Genomic DNA, 18,843 nt, shown 5'->3' on the forward strand with positions numbered 1-18,843 from the left:
TTATATAGCTATATTAAATCACTAAGTTTACAACTAATACGAATATATAACTATAGTCTAATATTAAATATAGTTATACCAATATATAAATTTATAACTAATACTAATACTAATACTAATCACTATTATCTATTAAAAATTTAAATGTATTACAATATATATAAATTATAATTATCAATTTTTCAAACCATAAAAGAAATTTTTTAATTATCATTTAAAAAAAATCACATTTGATGATTTGTCATTTGAGGGAGTCCCAACTCCAAGTCCTGAATAAACGGTGTCGTTTCCTCTCTTTTCAAACCCTAAAGTTTACGCACAAGCCGCTTGACCTCTCTCTCAGTCCCTCGTCTCTGCCTCTCTCTCGTCTCTGTCTCGAGTCTTCACGAATCACAGACCAACATCTCGCCTCTCTCAGTCCCTCGACTCCCTCGTCTCACCTCTCTCTCCTCCCTCGTCTCTGACTCTCTGTCTCTCTCGTCCCTTGTCTCGCTTCTCTCTCAGTTGAGTCAGTCCCTCATCTCGCCTCTCTCTCAGTCGAGTCAGTCCCTTGTCTCGCCTCTCTCAGTCCCTCGTCCCTAGTCTCTTAATCACCGACCCAGTCACCCACGGCCACGTAGACCCTATCACCCACGCAGACCCAGACCCAGACCCACGCAGACCCAGACCCAGACCCAGTCACCCACGCAGCCACGCATAGACCCACGTACTGTGACGCACTGACTCTCCGGGAATTGGCCTCACAAATTCACAATCACGATAATGAATCCGAAATCTAGTAGATGATTTTATTGGGGTTTTTTAATCCGAAATTTATTCATTTAGTGATTATGTTTGTGAATTGTGATTGAGTTTGTGTTATTAACTTATTAGGGTTTTGTGAATTGTGATTGCCAATTAGGGTTTTGTTATTGATAATTAGGATTTTATGAGATTTATAACTTTAAGAAAATGATGGTTGAAGTGTAATGTGGGAGTAATGAGTATTGTAGTGCACATTTATAACTTTACATAGCTTTAGCCTTCATGTTAAAATATAGGGCACATTTACAATGTTACACAGATCACTGATTCACTAGTGATATATATGTTGTCCAGTTCTAGGTTTTCCCCCTTTTAAGAGTACTGTTTTTTCAAATATTGTTAATGTTGATCAATGACTAAACAATATTTTTCAAATATTGTTTTTTCATATTGTGTATTTTTAGGTGAAATATTTTTTGTAAGAACTAAACTCTTAATTATTCTTGATGAGATCATGTAAGAACTAAACCCTTAATTTGTATTTAATTCCCTTTCTTTCTTTTTTAGATGGACTATATTCTAGAATTAATTCCACAAGATTCTACTACAGATGATGTAGAGTCAACACAGGCTACACATGGGCAAGGCATTCCTCCACTCCCACCCAATGTAAGTGCTAATACTAAACCGAGTGGTAGTGGTAGACATAAGTCAATGGTTTGGGATCATTTTACAATAATACCAAAAGGTGATCCAACTAAACCTAAGGCTGCATGTAATTACTGTGGTGTTTCGTATGCATGTGATACGAAGACCAATGGTATAAAGTCCATGAAGTATCACATTGAAAAATAATGTAAGAAATATCCATTGAGACAGACGGATAAGTCCCAAACTACTCTCGGTTGGAAGGCGGGTATAGAAGTGATAGTGGGGGATTTGTGCCCATATCATTTTGTGTTGAGGCTTGCAGACAAGTCTTAACAGAAATGATTATTCTTGATGAGTTACCCTTTAGGTTTGTTGAAGGAGAGGGTTTCAAGAAGTTTATGCTCATTGTTTGCCCTAAGTGGGTAGGGATTCCATCCCGTGTTACGGTTACGAAGGATTGCTTTAGTGCATATATAAGGGAAAAAACTAAGTTAAGAAGTGCTCTTTAAGGGCAACGAGTTTCCCTCACCACGGATACATGGACATCCGTGCAAAATCTCAATTATATGTGTCTCACGGCACACTTTATTGATGATAATTAGAAACTACACAAAAGAATTCTTTCTTTTTGTTTGGTTGAGAATCACAAGAGTGATACACTTGGTAGGGCCATAGAGATGTGCTTGCATGATTGGGGGAAACCGAAAGTACTTGCAATCACACTTGATAATGCAAGTTCTAATAATGGAGCAGTTTCTTATTTGAAGAAAAAAACCAAGTATAGGAAGGACACTGTTGTGGAACATGAATTCTTGCATGTTCGGTGTTGTGCCCACATCCTAAACTTAATTGTCCGTGAGGGGTTGAGGGAATTTGATGAGTCAATTGTGAATGTGAGATGTGTTATGAAATATGTTAAGTCCTCACCTTAAAGGTGGAGTACATTTAAAAAATATATTGGGTTAGAAGAAATTGCAAGCAAAAGTGGCATTTGTTTAGATGTACTGACTATGTGTAACTCCACCTATCTTATGTTGGAAGGGGATTTAAAATTTTGAAAAACTTTTGAACGGTTGGAAGAAGAAGATTCGGGGTTCCTTAGTAGTGTTGGAGACGATGATGACGATAATGATCAAATTGGTGATATGGTGGATAGGAGAACATCAAAGAAGTTAGGGCCTCCCAATAATAACGATTGGGAGAAGGTAAAGTTATTTGTAAGGTTTCTTGAACTATTTCATGATACAACTTTATCTTTTTCAGAGAATGAATATGTAACTTGCAACTCTTTTTTTCTGAAGTTAGTTAAAATATCCGATGCAATTGATGTGGAGTGTGAAATAAGAAGCCCCGTGGTGGGATTAATGGCCACAAATATGAAGAAAAAATTTGACAAATATTGGGGCGACTTAGATAATATGAATATGTTGTTGTTTGTTGGGATTATTCTTGATCCTCGGTATAAGATGCGATATTTTGATTTTGCATTGGAATGCATGTATGTCAATGATCTCACAAAAGCTATTGATTTGAGTTGGAAGGTTAAAAATGCTTTAATCCGCATGTATGAGGCATACGCTGATAATGAGGGAGGCAACAATTCTGATCTACAACAGCAGCGCACAAGTTCCCCACGTGAAGAAGTAAATTCTACAGATGGTAGTGGTAGTAGTAGAGTTGATAGGACGGCAGAAAGGCAGCAAGGATGATGTTGATAGATACCTAGCTGAAAGTTGTGAGGAGGCAATCCCAAGTTTTGACATTCTTATTTGGTGGAGGGTTAATTCAATTAGATATCGTGTACTTTCAAAAGTTGCACGAGATGTATTCGCAATACCGGTATCTACAGTGGCCTCTGAATCTACATTTAGCACAACGGGTCGTGTCCTTGATCCTTTTCGAAGTAGTTTATCTCCGATGATGGTTGAGGCTCTAATTTGTACACAGAATTGGTTTCGTTCTTCTTCTACTCCAATCAACCTTAGGACTTTAATGAATGAGGTGGAGGATTTTGAGAGGCAGTTGGGTATGTTTCTTACTTATTTCATTTTATAACTTTTTTTTTATAAGTATTTCATTTTATAATTTTTTTTATAAGTACTTCATTTTATAACTTTTATGATCTATAATACTATTTGTTATGAACATTTATATAATATGTTTTGTTTCTTTATTGTATAGAACTTGTTCGGAATGGTGACAATTCTATGGAGGCTTCAAATACAATGTCTACAACCAATGCAAGTTAATGAGGTTAAATGTATTTTAGCTCGTTAGTTTTCAATTTTCACTTTTGCTATTTGCTAATAATTCTTTTGTTTACACTTTACAGCGTATTGTGAAAACTGAAAAGTGAAAAGTATGCCAAGCCAAAAGATGTAGGAAGCTAGGACTTAAGAGCTGCCAGGAGAATAATTGTATAATTTGCATTGATGTAAATTGTAATTTGTATTTAAAGCTTTTAATTTTTCAGTTATTTGAGACCTGTATAATTTTTAGTTTTTATTATCTATGCTTGGGAATGGTTTTTTTTTTCTTTCTTCCTTTTAGAAGCCAAATTTGCTTGGGATGTTTTTTCAATTTTCTTTCATTATCTAGTATAATTTTTAGTTTTAACCTTGTTTAAATTGTTTGGATGGATTAGTAGTAAGAAAATCAAGTAGTTATTTTTTTTTTGCAGTTTTTGATGGATATAGATAAAATTTATTTTTTGTAGTAAAACCTTTTATTTAAATTTATTCACTGTAATTTAGTTAGCATATTGCTTTATAATTTATTCATTTTTAGACTATCGATTAATAGCTTTGTAATTTGCATTTTTTTTATAAGCATTTTGTGGGTGGCTTTATAAGTTGTATTTTTTTTGCTTTAAATTGGATAAAATGTTAGTGGATTTTACTATTGGGCCGAAAAAACAGAAGAATAAGATTGGGCTATTGGCCCATCTGGAATAGGGTTGGACCGACCGGACTGGACCGGACCGAATTCACCCCTAATCATAAGTACCTAGCTAAGTAGCTATCATAATTAAGGGTGCATTCACATTCGATATTGTACAATAAAATACAAAGAAAGTTGAATCATATTACATATATAGGGGTAGATCATTGAAATTCAGTATGCCCAAGAAGATGCCATGCGTATATGATATAATATATATATATATATATATATATATATTATCATGCAGACTTTAAGAACAGCAATCGTTTTGGTGAATAGTGCCTAAACAGATCAAAGGCGGAGATGGACGATAGGAGTGCCATTAGCAGAGATGCCACAAAGCCACCGAGCAAACCCCCACCAATTTGGATGCAGAATCTGCTGTATCTGTTGCAAAGCTTCATCCATTGAAAATCTTTTTCACCAGTCACTGCAAAAACTGCGCTCTGAAGTGCAGCTGAGTTTGCCCCAAATGTAATGTAAGCTGCCACCTATATATATATATAATTAATTAATATTTATCAACACATGATCATGATGCAATATAATTAATTAGCAACGCACATTAATTAATAAATATTTAAGTTCCATATATAATTAAATATGATCATTTAAACTGCTTCGATCGATCTCATACATATATGCATACATATATATATATATATATATATATATATATCTTCAGATAATTTGTAAGTACTGGGGTTTTCTAATCACCAAGATCATTAATATCGGTTTAATGAATATTAATTCTAACCTTCAAATATATATAATTAGTTCAAGTACTGCATGCATGCAGTAAAAGGGCTACAAAATCTTAGTGAATTCGATTGACTTTTCATGATATGATTGATCTGCCTACGTACCTTGACAGCGAATTGACAAATTGCATGATATCATGCATCACGAGCATGATCCGACCTAGCTTACAAACGTGCATGCATGGTAACAATATGGCTGGCCTGCTTTCTGGATTAATAATCCGTCCAGATTCACTTCATGTCAAGTTTTTATTTTTGTTTTGTTTTCATGTTTTGAACCCTTTACAAGGCCAGGGATGTCACCTAATCGAAATTAGGACTATGACAGAAAGGGCTCCACAATCAATTTCTCTTCGGCCTCTCTCTCTCCTCAAGCTCTCTCTCTCTCATCGGGTGAGACTGAGATGGAGGGGTTGGGACAAGAACCGGTTCACTTGTTAGTGAACCCGGTTTGCCACATAGGATGTGGGTGTATAATAATAAATAATGGCTGATGAATAGATTAATTCATATTATATGTTTTAATATAGTGCATGTCGTAATTGACACGTTAAATCAATACAAAAAAAAAAAAAAGATAAATCTACAAACTAACATGATTTTATACGAGTCGTTACATCTACTTTACAATAAAAGTAGATTTACAATTTAACATACTACACAAAGTCACGTCAGTTTGTGAATTTATTTTTATATGAGATATCTCTTTATAGTTAGAACATTTCTCGAGAAATAAATATACCTGATCCACCAGCAAAATAACCCAAGATAGGCATAGGGACCATTTCGAGTATCCTTCAAACCACGTTGAGATTGAACGTTTGCATATAAGGTGAAGCAGATTATAGCAAGCAGCCGCAGATTCCACATACACTAAAACCCTTTTGATCAAATTAAAGAACATAAAAAGTGAGGAATTAATTACCATTTTTGAGCAGGCAGGCATGCAGAACCCAGAGATGGAGAATAAAGAGAAGGAGATCAGAGATCATTACATAAGAGCATCCAAATCTTTGAAAGTAGCTTTTCTCTCAGTGTAGAAGATATGCTTGGATTGAGCATCTAAACCTACTAAACAAGCCGTCAAAACCAAGAATAAGATTGCAGAAAGCCGTAGAAAAACACTGATTTCCGATAACCCCAACTCCATGCCCGCGCGCATATATCAGTACTGAAAATAAACCGAATCCAATCTGATCATTATATATTGATCTGTCGTCCTTCCTCGATCGCTAGCAGGACGCGCGTTTATTGTAGGGGATGCATATATATGCATTTGCTGGTATATATGTATATAAGAAATTTCCACGGACTGCCAACTTGCTGAGTACTTAATTACATTCTTGTCTCATCCATCGCTAACTCGATCTCCATCAACATTAATTACGTACAGTTTTGAGGTTTTAATATTAGGAAAATTCTATATACCACATTACCATCTCAATCTCATTTCACTATATATATTTGTAAGATATGACACATTTATCACCATTAGATCAATGATACACTGGATGATCTTTTATTGGATTATTTTTCATTATCTAATGATGATAAATATGTCACATCTTACATAGTAGAATAAAAATAAGATGAGAGTATGAAGTATAGTATTGCTCTAATTAATATTATTAGACAGGTCATTGGCATATGATCCAAAATCATTAGACAGGTTATTAGACGTGTGGAGAGGCTGTCGTTGCCGCCGCTCCACACGTCCGCGCGAATGCATCTCAGTCCTCCACGGCTTGATGCCGTTTTCATTTTTCTCTACCTGTGCGACACATAACTTTTCAAAACCGCCATTGTTGGTCTATTTATAGTCCACGGATTTCCTCAGATTTATTTTGGAGATCTTCATCCTCTTCAAGCCATTTCACCTCTTTCTAATTGTGTGTTGATTTGTGAATTTTGGGGATGAACCCGAGTGTTGTTTGGATTGAATCCGAGAGATGCAAATCAGGAATTCGTGAGTTTGGGTAATTGAATCTGAGAGTTTGAATTTTTGTTGTACTTGGTTTTGTTTAATTGAGGGAAAAAAATTATCTGTTGGGTTATTATTGCCGTGTAATAAAACCCAATTTTTGGGCACTGTTCCGTTGAGCCGCCACTTTGAGCTTCGTCCTTGAGTGATCTTTCAGAAATACCATTCATTGTGTGTATGTAATTTTCCATCGAAAATTCAAGTGATTTAAATTGACTTTATAACTGTTGTTCATTGTAAATTATTGAACTGTTGGTTTGTTGGAAATTGGGCCTTGAGCCATTGAAGTGTTGGGTATGTTTAAATTGGAGATTGGATTTGGGCCTTAGGCCGGATTGATGAACAGGAATACGCGTGCATTTGTGAAACTGTATAATTGTAAATGGAGGTTTATTTTTGTAAATGAAATATTTAATATTTATTCCAATAAACTGTTGCAATGCATATGTATCGTTTATAATAAATTGTGCTGTGATGTCATGTTGTCTGTTGAAATTGAGACTATTGTTATTAATGGCGTGGGTGCGTGTGTATCACGACCCCAAGCCGAGATGGGGCATTATCTCGGTGGAGCTCCTCTGGTCACTCGGGAGCGTAACAGACTGACCTGACGTCCTCTGAGTTGTCGCAGGGCGACGACGGGAACGGACGAGATGGTAACGCTCTCGTACAAATTCCATGACCTTTGGCTGGCGAGGTTAGAGGATGCTTGGCCATGTACGCGCTGGACGCGGAACTGGACATCGCTCATTACGAAGTCTCATGCACAGACGTTACCTGTGATGTGACGAAGAGAGCCAGGGTGTGCGGACGGTCCATAGGGGAGACCGTGGTGCATGCGTAAATTTCATAATAAATATGATTGGGACAAAAATGAGATTTTTGGTGTAAGTATAAAAATGGTATTTTTTGGGAAAAATGAAATGTGGGTTGTTATTCTGTCCATATGGGAACACGTGTTTGTATAAATGTGTTTTAAATCTCTTGGATGTTGTTTGGTTAATTACTTGCTGAGATGTCATAATCTCATAGTGGTGTTTACCTTACGGTTTCGATTTATGGTGCCGTAGAGTTTGACGCAGAGCCCGAGTATGAACCTGAAGGACCGACTCTGCCAGAAGCTTAAGTCGCTGTTATGTTGTTCAGCGTTTTTGGACTTGTTTCCCTTATGTTATTTGCTTTCTTTAAATTATCTGACGGAAGACTGTAAAATATTTGTAAAGTTATTTTACTGCTTTTTGAACAATTTTGGTACTTAATAAAGAAAGATCCTTTTATTTTTTCTCTGCTGCGAATATTATACTGTACATTTGTTGTATATTGTACACACTTTGAGCATTGGTCGTTGGGATGCGTGATCCGTGTTGTCATCATCCTGTTATCACGAACTCTACAAAAATAACACGTAGGGGTCGAGAGCGCCACATGGCTACTGCCGTACGTGCCTTTAATTTGTTAAACACGATAAAAAGATCTCTTTGCTGGCTACCCCTCATCATCATCGGCTTATTTGGCTGTTCATTAAAGTTGATTCTTATATGTGGATTATTTTGACATGCAGAATCTTTCAATCTTTTTTTTTTTTTTTTTCACGAGTTATCTATCGCCTCTATAGAATTTGAGGAATATATAAGAGGTTTCAAAAAATAATTATAAAAGAATTCACAAACTATATTAAATTAACTAAAACATATAGTATGCATGGTCAATATTTTGTTTTAGAGGGTGAAAAGACTAATTAACTAAAATAATTTTATAATATATTTTTTTTCGTACAAAATTTCTTACTTTAAGTGAAAAAAAAACTCATTCCAATAATCATTTACAAGTGTTTATATTCTTAAACCATTGCATAATTACTTCATAATCATTAATGATATCAAGCGCCATTGTATTTTTTAACATGATTGTGTAAATAATTGTAAAAAAAAAATGTAGTTTTAGTATTATTTTGAATAAAAAATCACTCATCCCCCAAATGTCATTTGATTATGAATAATTCTACATAGAATCGTGAAGTGCATAAACGCCGCGTAATCGCTTTAAAAAAGAGTAGGATTCACTATTAAAAAATTAATTTTTTTTATATAGGTCTCATATTTTTTTTTTTAAACCATTACATAATAGTTACATAATTCAGGATTGTAAAATATGAAACCGATAATGAATTAATATTTCTCTCTTTAAATGATAGCATGACCTACCATTAAATACGGGAGGGCTAAAAACAATTTCTCATGGTCCACAACCTTAATGGTATAGGGCCGACCTCTTTTGGGAAGTCCACTCTAATTTAAAAATGAGTCTGACGTCCCTACAACTTTTCATGGGTGCAATTTTTTTTATAAAGGATCCCCATAATCGACCTCTAAAAATTTTCATTGCATGCAAAAGCAAGATCAGGAAATTTCCCAAATTTTCTTCTAAAGCTTTAAATATATAAAATCAATTTAGAAATGTCTGTGCGTGTAATTACACTACTAATATCACATCAATTTGTGAAACAGTATATGATCTTCATAGTAAAAAAGATTTGAAAATCTGTACGTACAATATATATGGGGACTCAACCTCAGGCATGCAGGTAGAATATCAATATATTCACTTCTTGGTGTCCCCCCCACTCTCCAGATCCAACTGGATTAATGCTCCATTAAAACGTCTTCAATGCACTGTCCCCAAGTTTGGTTCCTAGTCCCTATACTCCAACTACCTTATCAACTGCTACATTTTTTCATAATTATATTTTCAATCATGTGCAAATTACCAACGCCTTTAGTACTTCATTGTTTACAGGGTGAGTCGTTTAGGATATTTTATTTGACTTGGTTTTATTTTCTGTCATTAGAGATTGTTGTATACAAGGAAAGGGTATGCAAAGTTTACATCTGAGACTACCAAAATCTTACATTTTTGGACAATTTGCACCTTTGATTATACTCTAACAGTCAAGATTATGCCACATGTCCTACCTTTTTTATTTTTTGATACATTTGGAGAGGGGGTTTCGAACTCCAGACCTTCATTTATAACTGATATCTTGCCGATAGAAACAGAAGAACGAATAGGATTCGGTAAGGCAAAAATATACTAGAAGGCACAATTCTCTTACATTAATTGAAACAACAAATTTAAGTCACAGAGATATAAGAACCGATCATCTAATCAGTCAACACAGAAGGGACCATCAAGTGAAAAGAACATTTACCCCTAGAAACACAACCCAAAAAACGCATAGATATACCGTTCACAAAAGCAGCGGTATTGTGGTGAGAATGCATATTTATGGAATCAAGGGTGATTAACAGAAACGACTATACCGGCAAACTGTACAAGGAGAGCTTCTGCTGCCAACATATCTAGACACAAAAAAAGTTCCAAGAATGAAGTATGATTTGCAGAATAGTGAGGCAGTATGAAGGTTAGAGGAGAAAACCTAACTGCATCCTCATAGCAACATCTACTCATCCTCTAACTCAACAATCTGTGCTCGCTTCTCAGCAGCTTTCTTCCTAATAAAGAAACCCCACCTCATTGCTGCCTTAATCTTCAGCCACCCAACAACAGCTTTTCCAGATCGGCCACGATCTTCCTCAAAGGTTGGCATTGGTGATGGCATGTACGATGAGAATGAGTACCCATCCTCTGGCATATTAATTGAGGAATGACCTCCCATACTGAAGAGTCGGAGCAAATGCTGCATATCTTCATTCTCAAGCATCTCGCGACTTCTAATGTGAATCTCTTCCTCCGAAAAGAACTCATCAACTCCCTTCTCCTGGTTTTGGGACCAGTCATCAAAAGGAGGAAGACTAGATGATTGAGCTGTAGGGTTACTAGTTTCAAATCCTGACGTGGATGATTGTGGAAGACCAAGGGCCAGTCCAACAGTGGTGTTATCATTTCTTTCACTTTGGTCTTGGTGAGAGTTGCTTAACAAATGGTCATGTTGTGCAAGAGAAGTGCTGTCAAACTGGACGCGAGAAATTGAATTTCCAATATGTGACTGGGCTGAATACCTCGTTGCGAGATTATCATTATACCCTGAAGTTCAAGAAAAAGGAAAATCACAAGTTAGCAATCCAGCGTCTAAATCAAGGATCAATGGTCAAACACCATGTAAATTGTGGTGGATGTTAAACACTGCACACATTCCAGGGTGTAGATTGTAAGGCAGGGTCTGAGTGTGAGCATGAGTGTGTGCGAGAGAGAGAGAGAGAGAGAGAGAGAGAGAGATCATCTAAGCACCTGCCGGGACCTACATACAAATGGCACAAGCAGCTGCTTATTTGTAAGGTGGGCATCAATCATTCACAGACACATCTCTTGTAATTACGTGTCTAATAGAAAGGGAGATAATGTGCCGCGAAATTAAAAAGAGAGGTGCGTAGCTCCTCCATGGAAAACTTCCCCAGCATAAGAAACAAATTAACTAACCATAAATAGTAGGCTACTACCTATACAGCACATCTATATTACTAAGATATATCCTCCTCCAAAGCAACGCTTGCATGAGGTAATCCTCAGAGATGGAATTAAAACTCTGCCAGGCTGATTGACTTTTGAGTAGCATTTATTCATTATAATCAGGTTAACAATCCGAACCTCACATCCTCCCAATGCCCACTCACCAAGGCAAAGAAAATTCAATTATGCAAAAGCAGCCGTGTACTTGGGCTTTGCCTACTTCTATGAATAAAACTTCTTGCTTACCTATAGAAAAAAAAAATTATGCAAAAGCAAAGGAAGAACCACACATATATTTCCAAAAAATAAAACTTCACGGTTTAGCGTAGCCAGCATGCTTACCTCCAACACGTAAGCCAGAATCCATAGGAGGCTGCTCTGAAGGAACAGGCAGGTGTGGTATTTGCAGCTGATGATCCAAAGCAGTAGAGTAATCAATTAGGCCCATATTAAGTTCATTCCGGGATGCACTTGGCCTGTCATTCTGCTTGAAGCTCAAGGGTGCCTTGCCATCATATTCTATAACTTGTTCCCAATGGTCATATGCTTTCTTCACCAGCATATCCACATAGACCTGCAAACGCAAAACCAGGAGCTCTGATGATTAGTCTTTTTTATTTGAGGAACCCCGAGACTGTGCAAACTCAACATGTATTTTACCTGGTTAAACACCAACCCTTGTAACATGCCCACATTACACAGACAAGGGCGGAACCAGCAAAATTTCAAAAAATACAAAATTTTTATGGTTTTTATATGGCTTATCCCAAGACCAACGCCCTTACCACTTGAGCCAACCCCTAGGGGTTATGTTTAAAATGCATCCTTGTAGTTACCTTTGATCTTGGATTCTTTTCTTTTTATTACTTTTGATATTTGATTCCAACATTAATATAAACTCTTTTATAAGTACTTTCGATATTTAATTCTAACATTCATATAGACTGTTTTATAAGTACTTTTTATATTTGATTCTAACATTAATATAGACACTTTACCTTATGAAACAAAAATAACAAGTGACACACCTGGCTAGCATTTCTGCTAATTTTGACTCCACAAATGGAACCCCTATTTTCGCCCCATCAAATTAAATGCTATTGATATCTTAGCGTAGATATAAGGACGCCAGAACAGGAATATTTTTTGGACCATATCCTATCAAACTTGTGACAAGTAGTGGCAGGATGCAATGGTCGATGAAAGCATATTGCATATATGATACTCACCTTTTGGCTATCAGAAAGAGAATTAGCAGAAAGGTATTGCTCCCCATTAATAAGGCCACTCAGTTCATATATGTTGTTAAAAACAGCACCCATATTTCTTGCATCATCAGAAAAGTAAACATAGAACTTCCCACTCGTGACACAAGTCTTTGCATGCTCTAAGAGAGCATCCCACATCTTATTTGACATACCACTTCCAAGGATCTACAGAAATACATATAAACAATCAGAATACAGCAAGAAAGCATGCAACTTTAATTTAAGAACAAACACTACACATACAGTTCGAAGTTTTTGCTGATCTCTGACCACAAGCCGAAGAAAATCTCGAACTGTGAATATTTCTTTGCTGTTCAGCCTCTTGTGGAATGACCCTTCCTTGCCAATTTTCTCCAATCTCCATACTTCATCATCTAATGCAGGTGGATAGTGTTTCTTGTACACTGACAAGAGAAAAATGAGGAATCGACAACAGTATTCCGAGACAAAGAGGCAAAGGAGGAATTGAAATGACAAAGTATGAGCATACATTCCCCTCTGTGATCTTTAACAGTAAAAGCTTCTGTCTTTGCTTCTCGTATGCGCATGCCCTCACAAAATCCAGAGGCAACCTTCAAGCCAAGCCTGAACTTCCTGCTCCTTATCCAACTTGAGTTATCCGTAAATGTAAGCTCCCCTAATGTCCCTACCCCTTCCTTGAGTGTCACTTGCAGGTCCCCAGTTAACAAGGGTCTCTTGCCTTCACGCTCTTTCACTACATGGCTTTCAAATTCTTCTTGGGACCAGCCTTCATCATCTTCATTGTTAAAATCACCTTCCAGCACATGAATGTCTAGTTTGACTGAGGATTCAGGTCCAGATGTAACAACACAACCGGTGTTCGCATCAATCAAAATAACATGGATCGCAGCACCCTGCTCGCCTTCTACTTTCCCTCCAGTGAAGAGAGGAAGAGACAATCTGGACTTAAAGAGCAGCTGCAAGTTTCGTCCATCTGGACCTTCAATTCGTTTTGGGGAAGACCTGAAACCTTGAGTGTGAGAATAATATACACTAACACAGATGTAAAACAAAAAGTTTATGCAAGCCAAGTGATGACAAGATGAGGAAGCACTGAGTGAGTCATAAAAAATTAAGACTCAACCAAAGGTTGTTTTCACCAAAATAACCCATATTTTGAAGACGATCCCAAGTAGACCTCATCCTCTGAATTCCTTTGGTTGGACATAGAAGCGAGTGTGAAACTAAAACGCAAAAGTGGATAGAGCTTTTGCATCAAATGAACAGATAGAGAAAAAGCACTATCTCAAGAATGTAACCATTTATATTTGCCAACAGAAAATCATCCTAAAACTATCCTGGCATTTTAGTTCAGCTTTTCAAGACCTTCTAGAAGACATTATCCCTGATCCTCATTTTAAGCTGTTCCACAAGTGAAAATTAGTAAACCATTTTTCAAATTGAATGAACTCAAAAACACCCATGTCACCCCGATTTTCAGAGAAATATCTTGCTTGATAACTGTCCAAGACGGTTATAATCATGAGCTTGTTTATGCACATTGGAACTGGTTTATGCTTTTCTCATAATATAAAAATGTTTCTCAACATAAGTCAACAATTAAAAGCTGATACCTTTCCTACAAAAGCATACTATTTTTTATAACAACAAAATCATATAGCAATTCAAAAAATCATTTTCCCTGTAGCTAAACATTCATTCTTAATTTCTTACACCCTCGGAACCTGTACAATTCGGAAAAATGTAAAACAATGACATAACCACATCGAAAATCACAATATACATGTGGGGAGGAGACACAGTGAAATGAAAGAATTTTTTTTAAGTATATTGACAAGAAAGAAGTTTAACTGCCAAAAAGATGATCAAGAATGTCTTAGACCTTCCAGTAAGTCTAGCAGGGCCTAACTTAGCCAAGGCACGCTCCACTTCTTCACTGACCTGTTGAGCATAAAAATACTAGACCAGTGAGAAACAAAAGGAGAGACCATACACAATGGAAAAGCAATATAGGAATCACAGACTATAATTCTGTCTTTAACGTGTTATATAATTGTTTCTTCGGAAGAAAAACATTACCTTCCATGCCCATTACACAAATGATCTAATTAAGAAAATACATAAACAATAGAAAGGGATTTCTAAGTTATCAACTTCACCAAAATATAATGAAGAACCTAAGCACTAAAGTATCAAGTTAGCACATCCAAACTGCTCCAAAAGAGAAGGGAGAAGAGCAAAAGCATTTGAAAGGCAACAAAAAAACCACATTTAAGATAAATATGGACCAGAGCCTCCATTTGCTCTGCTTTTTCCTCCTTCCAAAGGCTCTGCATTATATAATGGAGTAGCTCTTCTCTAGTTTTTGTCATCTTATTACCACTGTCACCATTTGAAAAGTGCAGGTGAGAAAGTGATAACCTGGTATGACAATCCACTGTAACTTCAAAGGGAATATATATCAGAAAACACCTAAAGAGAGACCAAGAAATGCCTCCATATGGTCTATGAGAAGATCTGCATGATGAGGTTGTACCGTGACAGTGCGGAGGACACTGAGGATCTTAAGCAAATTAAGATTACTGATCAACAAACAAACAGAACAATCTACAAAACTAATGAAAGAACATGAACGAAAAGTAGTACATAATTGAAGAGAAATAATGGATCAAAGCGTTCGAAATTAAAAAATTAAGAAAATGAATATGAATAAATAGACAGACCAGTACAACTAAATCGAAGCATGCGCGCAAAGCATAGAAGACTATATTTTACAGACATGAAACTGCATTAGTAAGAAGAATAGTAATTTAGACAGGAAACATCAAAAAAATTACATATGCGCACTGGCCACTGATGGGTATGTAAAGTATATATTTTGTACTAGACAAATCAAAGAGATGAAGCATAAATAATGGCCAAACCATACACATTGGAAGACAATTAGTTATATAAAAGCAGTGGTAAAAGCCATAAAACTTACAACTCTACGAAGAATAGGTTCCAAAGACGAGCATAGCTTTTGTAGACTGTCCACTTTCAGAGCCTCAACAATTACACTGCATTGCAGATATGATTTCAAACAAAAAGGAATACGCATACCAAATAACATTCTATAAAGAGAATAGCACTGTAAAAATCGAAGAACCAACTGGCAATAACTGCACTTTTAATGAAGTTGAATTGTATGATGAAGCATTTGGCAACGCTTCTTCTCCTTCTTTTGTACATTTTATCGGCTCAATCCGATTGTAACTAATTCTAGGGGACTCCATAGTATGTATACAGAAGATATACTTGGGTCTTTCCTTTCACCTATAAAATGTTCAAATTACTTATCCAGGAATTTTTTTTTTTTTTTATAAGTAAACGCTATTATTAATAAGGAATAGGCATAGCCCAAGTACACAAGATGAATACAAGGGATAAGACCCAGAAAAAAAAATGACCCACAGGACTATAGTTCCAAATAAAGTTGCTCAGACAGCACAAATAAAATTTCAAGATTCTTTATATGGTATTAAAAATATTTAGAAACTGCAAATTTTGGACATGCTTGGGCACAAGTATAATTCTCGAGAATTTTCTTTTGAGCATCTAAAAGCAACTCATTTTTTTATGGGTATCTAAAAGCAACTCATAACACCTTAGACAACGCATGTGGTGATGACACGCGGCAAGCGGCACTTCTACAGGTCAGATGTTAGGTTTCGTTTGGAAACACAACTCATCTCAACTCATCATTATAATTTTTTCAAATCCCAACACAAAATATAATAAACAATTCAATTTTTTCAAATCCCAAAACAATAATAATAATAATAATAATAATAAATAATATTCTAATAATATTTTATCAACTCAACTCACTTCAACATCCAAACGGTCTCTTCTAAGGCAACGCAACCTTGATTGGTAATGGTATGGTTTCGAAAAGGTAGCCCTTCACCAAATTCTGCTGCTCCTATGTAATAACTAATGACTTTGAGCATAACAGACTATTCAAAATTGAGCTCACATTTAACTCTTTAACTGAAGTCGCATTTTAGATTTTTAACAAGTCGCGAATTTAAATAATAAATTGAAAAAAAGTTAATAATAAACGAAATCCTCAATCAAAGAAAGCAATTAAAATCACAAAATAAAATAAGCACAAGAATTTTACCTAGCGAGAGCGGGCCGCTTGCGCTCCTGCTGCTCGTCTTCTCCTCCTCCCCCCTCCAAACTCCTCTTGCCTCTGCTCATAGATTTGGTCCTCTCCATATACCTAGTCTGCATTTACACCCACAAGCTTTCCAGATCTGCAAAACACTAGAACCACACCAAACTCGCTGTAAAAAATACAAAGAAATTCCAAGATCACAACCATGAAATCACTCCACACACAAACGCAAACGCAACTTTCCACCACAGATCTAAAAATCCCTTCAAATGGGGTTCAGATTTCGCAAGTTCCCTAAGATCCTGAACTTGCAACCCCCCCCCCCCCCCCAATTTTTCATTCATTTCCAGAAAATAAATTTGAAAAATCACATCAAGAGATATTGATTCCCCAAAGAAAGAAAAATAAAACCAAAAGCTAACCGACAGATTCCTTCCTTTTTTTTGTGTAACTTTCTTAAATAGCGAGATAGAGAGCGGAAACCTGTTAGAAAATTTGGACTGCTTGGAGAGCGAGAAAATCGAAAGCAAAAGTAAACGTTATCTGAAGTCTCAGTTTTTATATCCCAGTCTACCCATTGCTGGCTGCGACTCCTAGATGCACTGTGATTTAATTATCTGCAACGCAGGACCACAGTATTCAACATTCTGACTCAACGACTTCCACTAATACGAACTAACTTTTGTTGACTTTGAGATCGTTTTGTTTTTCTTGCGCTTTATTAAAAAAAAAAAAAAAAAAATGGAAAAGGGGGACCATGTATTGAGTAGCATTGGATGATTTCTCGTAAATGAGTGTTAAATCTATTACCCGCATCGCTCGTTCCCTTAGGACCGTCCGAAAGACACGATAGCATGAAATTCTGGCCGTACGATTACTAAATTCCCCAGTATTGGTTGTTAGCCTGGTTTGCACTTGCCACGTCACCCAGATATTTATGTATTGTTTTCACTGACGTCGCCCTGCTTGCTTTAGCCTACGCCACTTTATTGTCTCGTTTAACAAACCCAATTTCTCGCCCCTTTTTATTGTGGCATCATAATTCCTATCAATCATGGGATATTTATTATAATGGTAATAATTAATGAATCTATGAGATTAGGTGGGTATAGTTTTTTTTTTTTTTTTTTCTAATTTTTCTTATAAGATTTTTTTTTAAAATTTAAATTTTAAGTTTCAAATTTCATAAATTTTAACATTGATATACTTACTACTTCATACTACTTATTTACTATTCTCTTTATTTTTTAATTAATTATTATTATTTTCTTTTACTTAATAATTAAGGAAGTGATTATTAGTGAACTTGTATATTTTTTTAAATTTTTTTCTTAATGATTAAGGATGTTAAAAAAATACTTAAAGAAAATAATAAAAAATAAATAAAAATTTCAAATATATTATAGAGTAGTAAGAAGTAGTAGATCTATCATTATCCTTTTAACATATCAACACTTGGACAATTAAGTTTTTTTATAAGTTTTTATTAAGTACACTTAACATTTTTTTTTTAAATATCATAGGATCTTTGGGGAAAAAAATATTTTTTTAGGAAAAAAAATCATCTAAATTCAAAATTTCAAGAGTGGTGCTATTCAGTCTCACGATTTTGCCTCCTCAAAATTACTATTAGTGTGATTGTACCCTTTTTTCCTTTTTCTTTCAAATATTTTTTAAACATTTTTTTAAAAAAATATACAAATTTACTAATAGTCATTTCTTTAACCATTAAGGAAAAAAAATAAAATAACATAAAATATACAAGTTGTCAAAATCATGGGGCTACTAAATAGTATTATCCAAATTCTAAAATGCTTTTCGGCTACTAAATTTTATTTAGGTTGACATTAAAATAAATGTTTTAGTTTTTACTACAAATTAAAT

At 35.5% G+C, this 18,843-nt stretch overlaps 2 protein-coding genes across 5 annotated transcripts; both read right to left on the reverse strand.

The window, feature by feature from the left end:
• Positions 1-4,414: 4,414 nt before the first annotated feature.
• On the reverse strand, positions 4,415-6,365 carry LOC121263145 (CASP-like protein 2C1). The gene is made up of 3 exons (XM_041165953.1): positions 6,095-6,365; positions 5,842-5,980; positions 4,415-4,829 (listed from the first exon to the last, which is right to left on the reverse strand). The coding sequence occupies exons 1-3, from the start codon at positions 6,259-6,261 to the stop codon at positions 4,578-4,580; spliced, it is 558 nt and encodes a 185-aa protein (XP_041021887.1). The 5' UTR covers positions 6,262-6,365; the 3' UTR covers positions 4,415-4,577.
• Positions 6,366-10,168: 3,803 nt separating this feature from the next.
• Positions 10,169-17,596, reverse strand: LOC121262873 (calmodulin-binding protein 60 B-like). Of its 4 annotated transcripts, XM_041165539.1 has the most exons (10): positions 17,443-17,596; positions 16,963-17,108; positions 15,781-15,856; positions 14,680-14,738; positions 13,306-13,799; positions 13,059-13,219; positions 12,777-12,980; positions 11,890-12,121; positions 10,522-11,124; positions 10,169-10,439 (listed from the first exon to the last, which is right to left on the reverse strand). In XM_041165539.1, exons 2-9 carry the CDS (start codon positions 17,073-17,075, stop codon positions 10,541-10,543), a joined length of 1,923 nt encoding a protein of 640 aa, XP_041021473.1. In that variant the 5' UTR covers positions 17,076-17,108; positions 17,443-17,596; the 3' UTR covers positions 10,169-10,439; positions 10,522-10,540. The 4 variants fall into 4 exon arrangements, with proteins under 4 accessions (XP_041021473.1, XP_041021470.1, XP_041021471.1 ...); XM_041165536.1 differs by having other exon boundaries at positions 10,169-11,124; XM_041165537.1 differs by having other exon boundaries at positions 10,169-11,124; positions 16,963-17,128; positions 17,443-17,579.
• Between the last annotated feature and the right edge of the window lie 1,247 nt (positions 17,597-18,843).

The sequence above is a fragment of the Juglans microcarpa x Juglans regia genome, chromosome 4S (assembly GCF_004785595.1).
Source record: "Juglans microcarpa x Juglans regia isolate MS1-56 chromosome 4S, Jm3101_v1.0, whole genome shotgun sequence".
Lineage (NCBI taxonomy): Eukaryota > Viridiplantae > Streptophyta > Magnoliopsida > Fagales > Juglandaceae > Juglans > Juglans microcarpa x Juglans regia.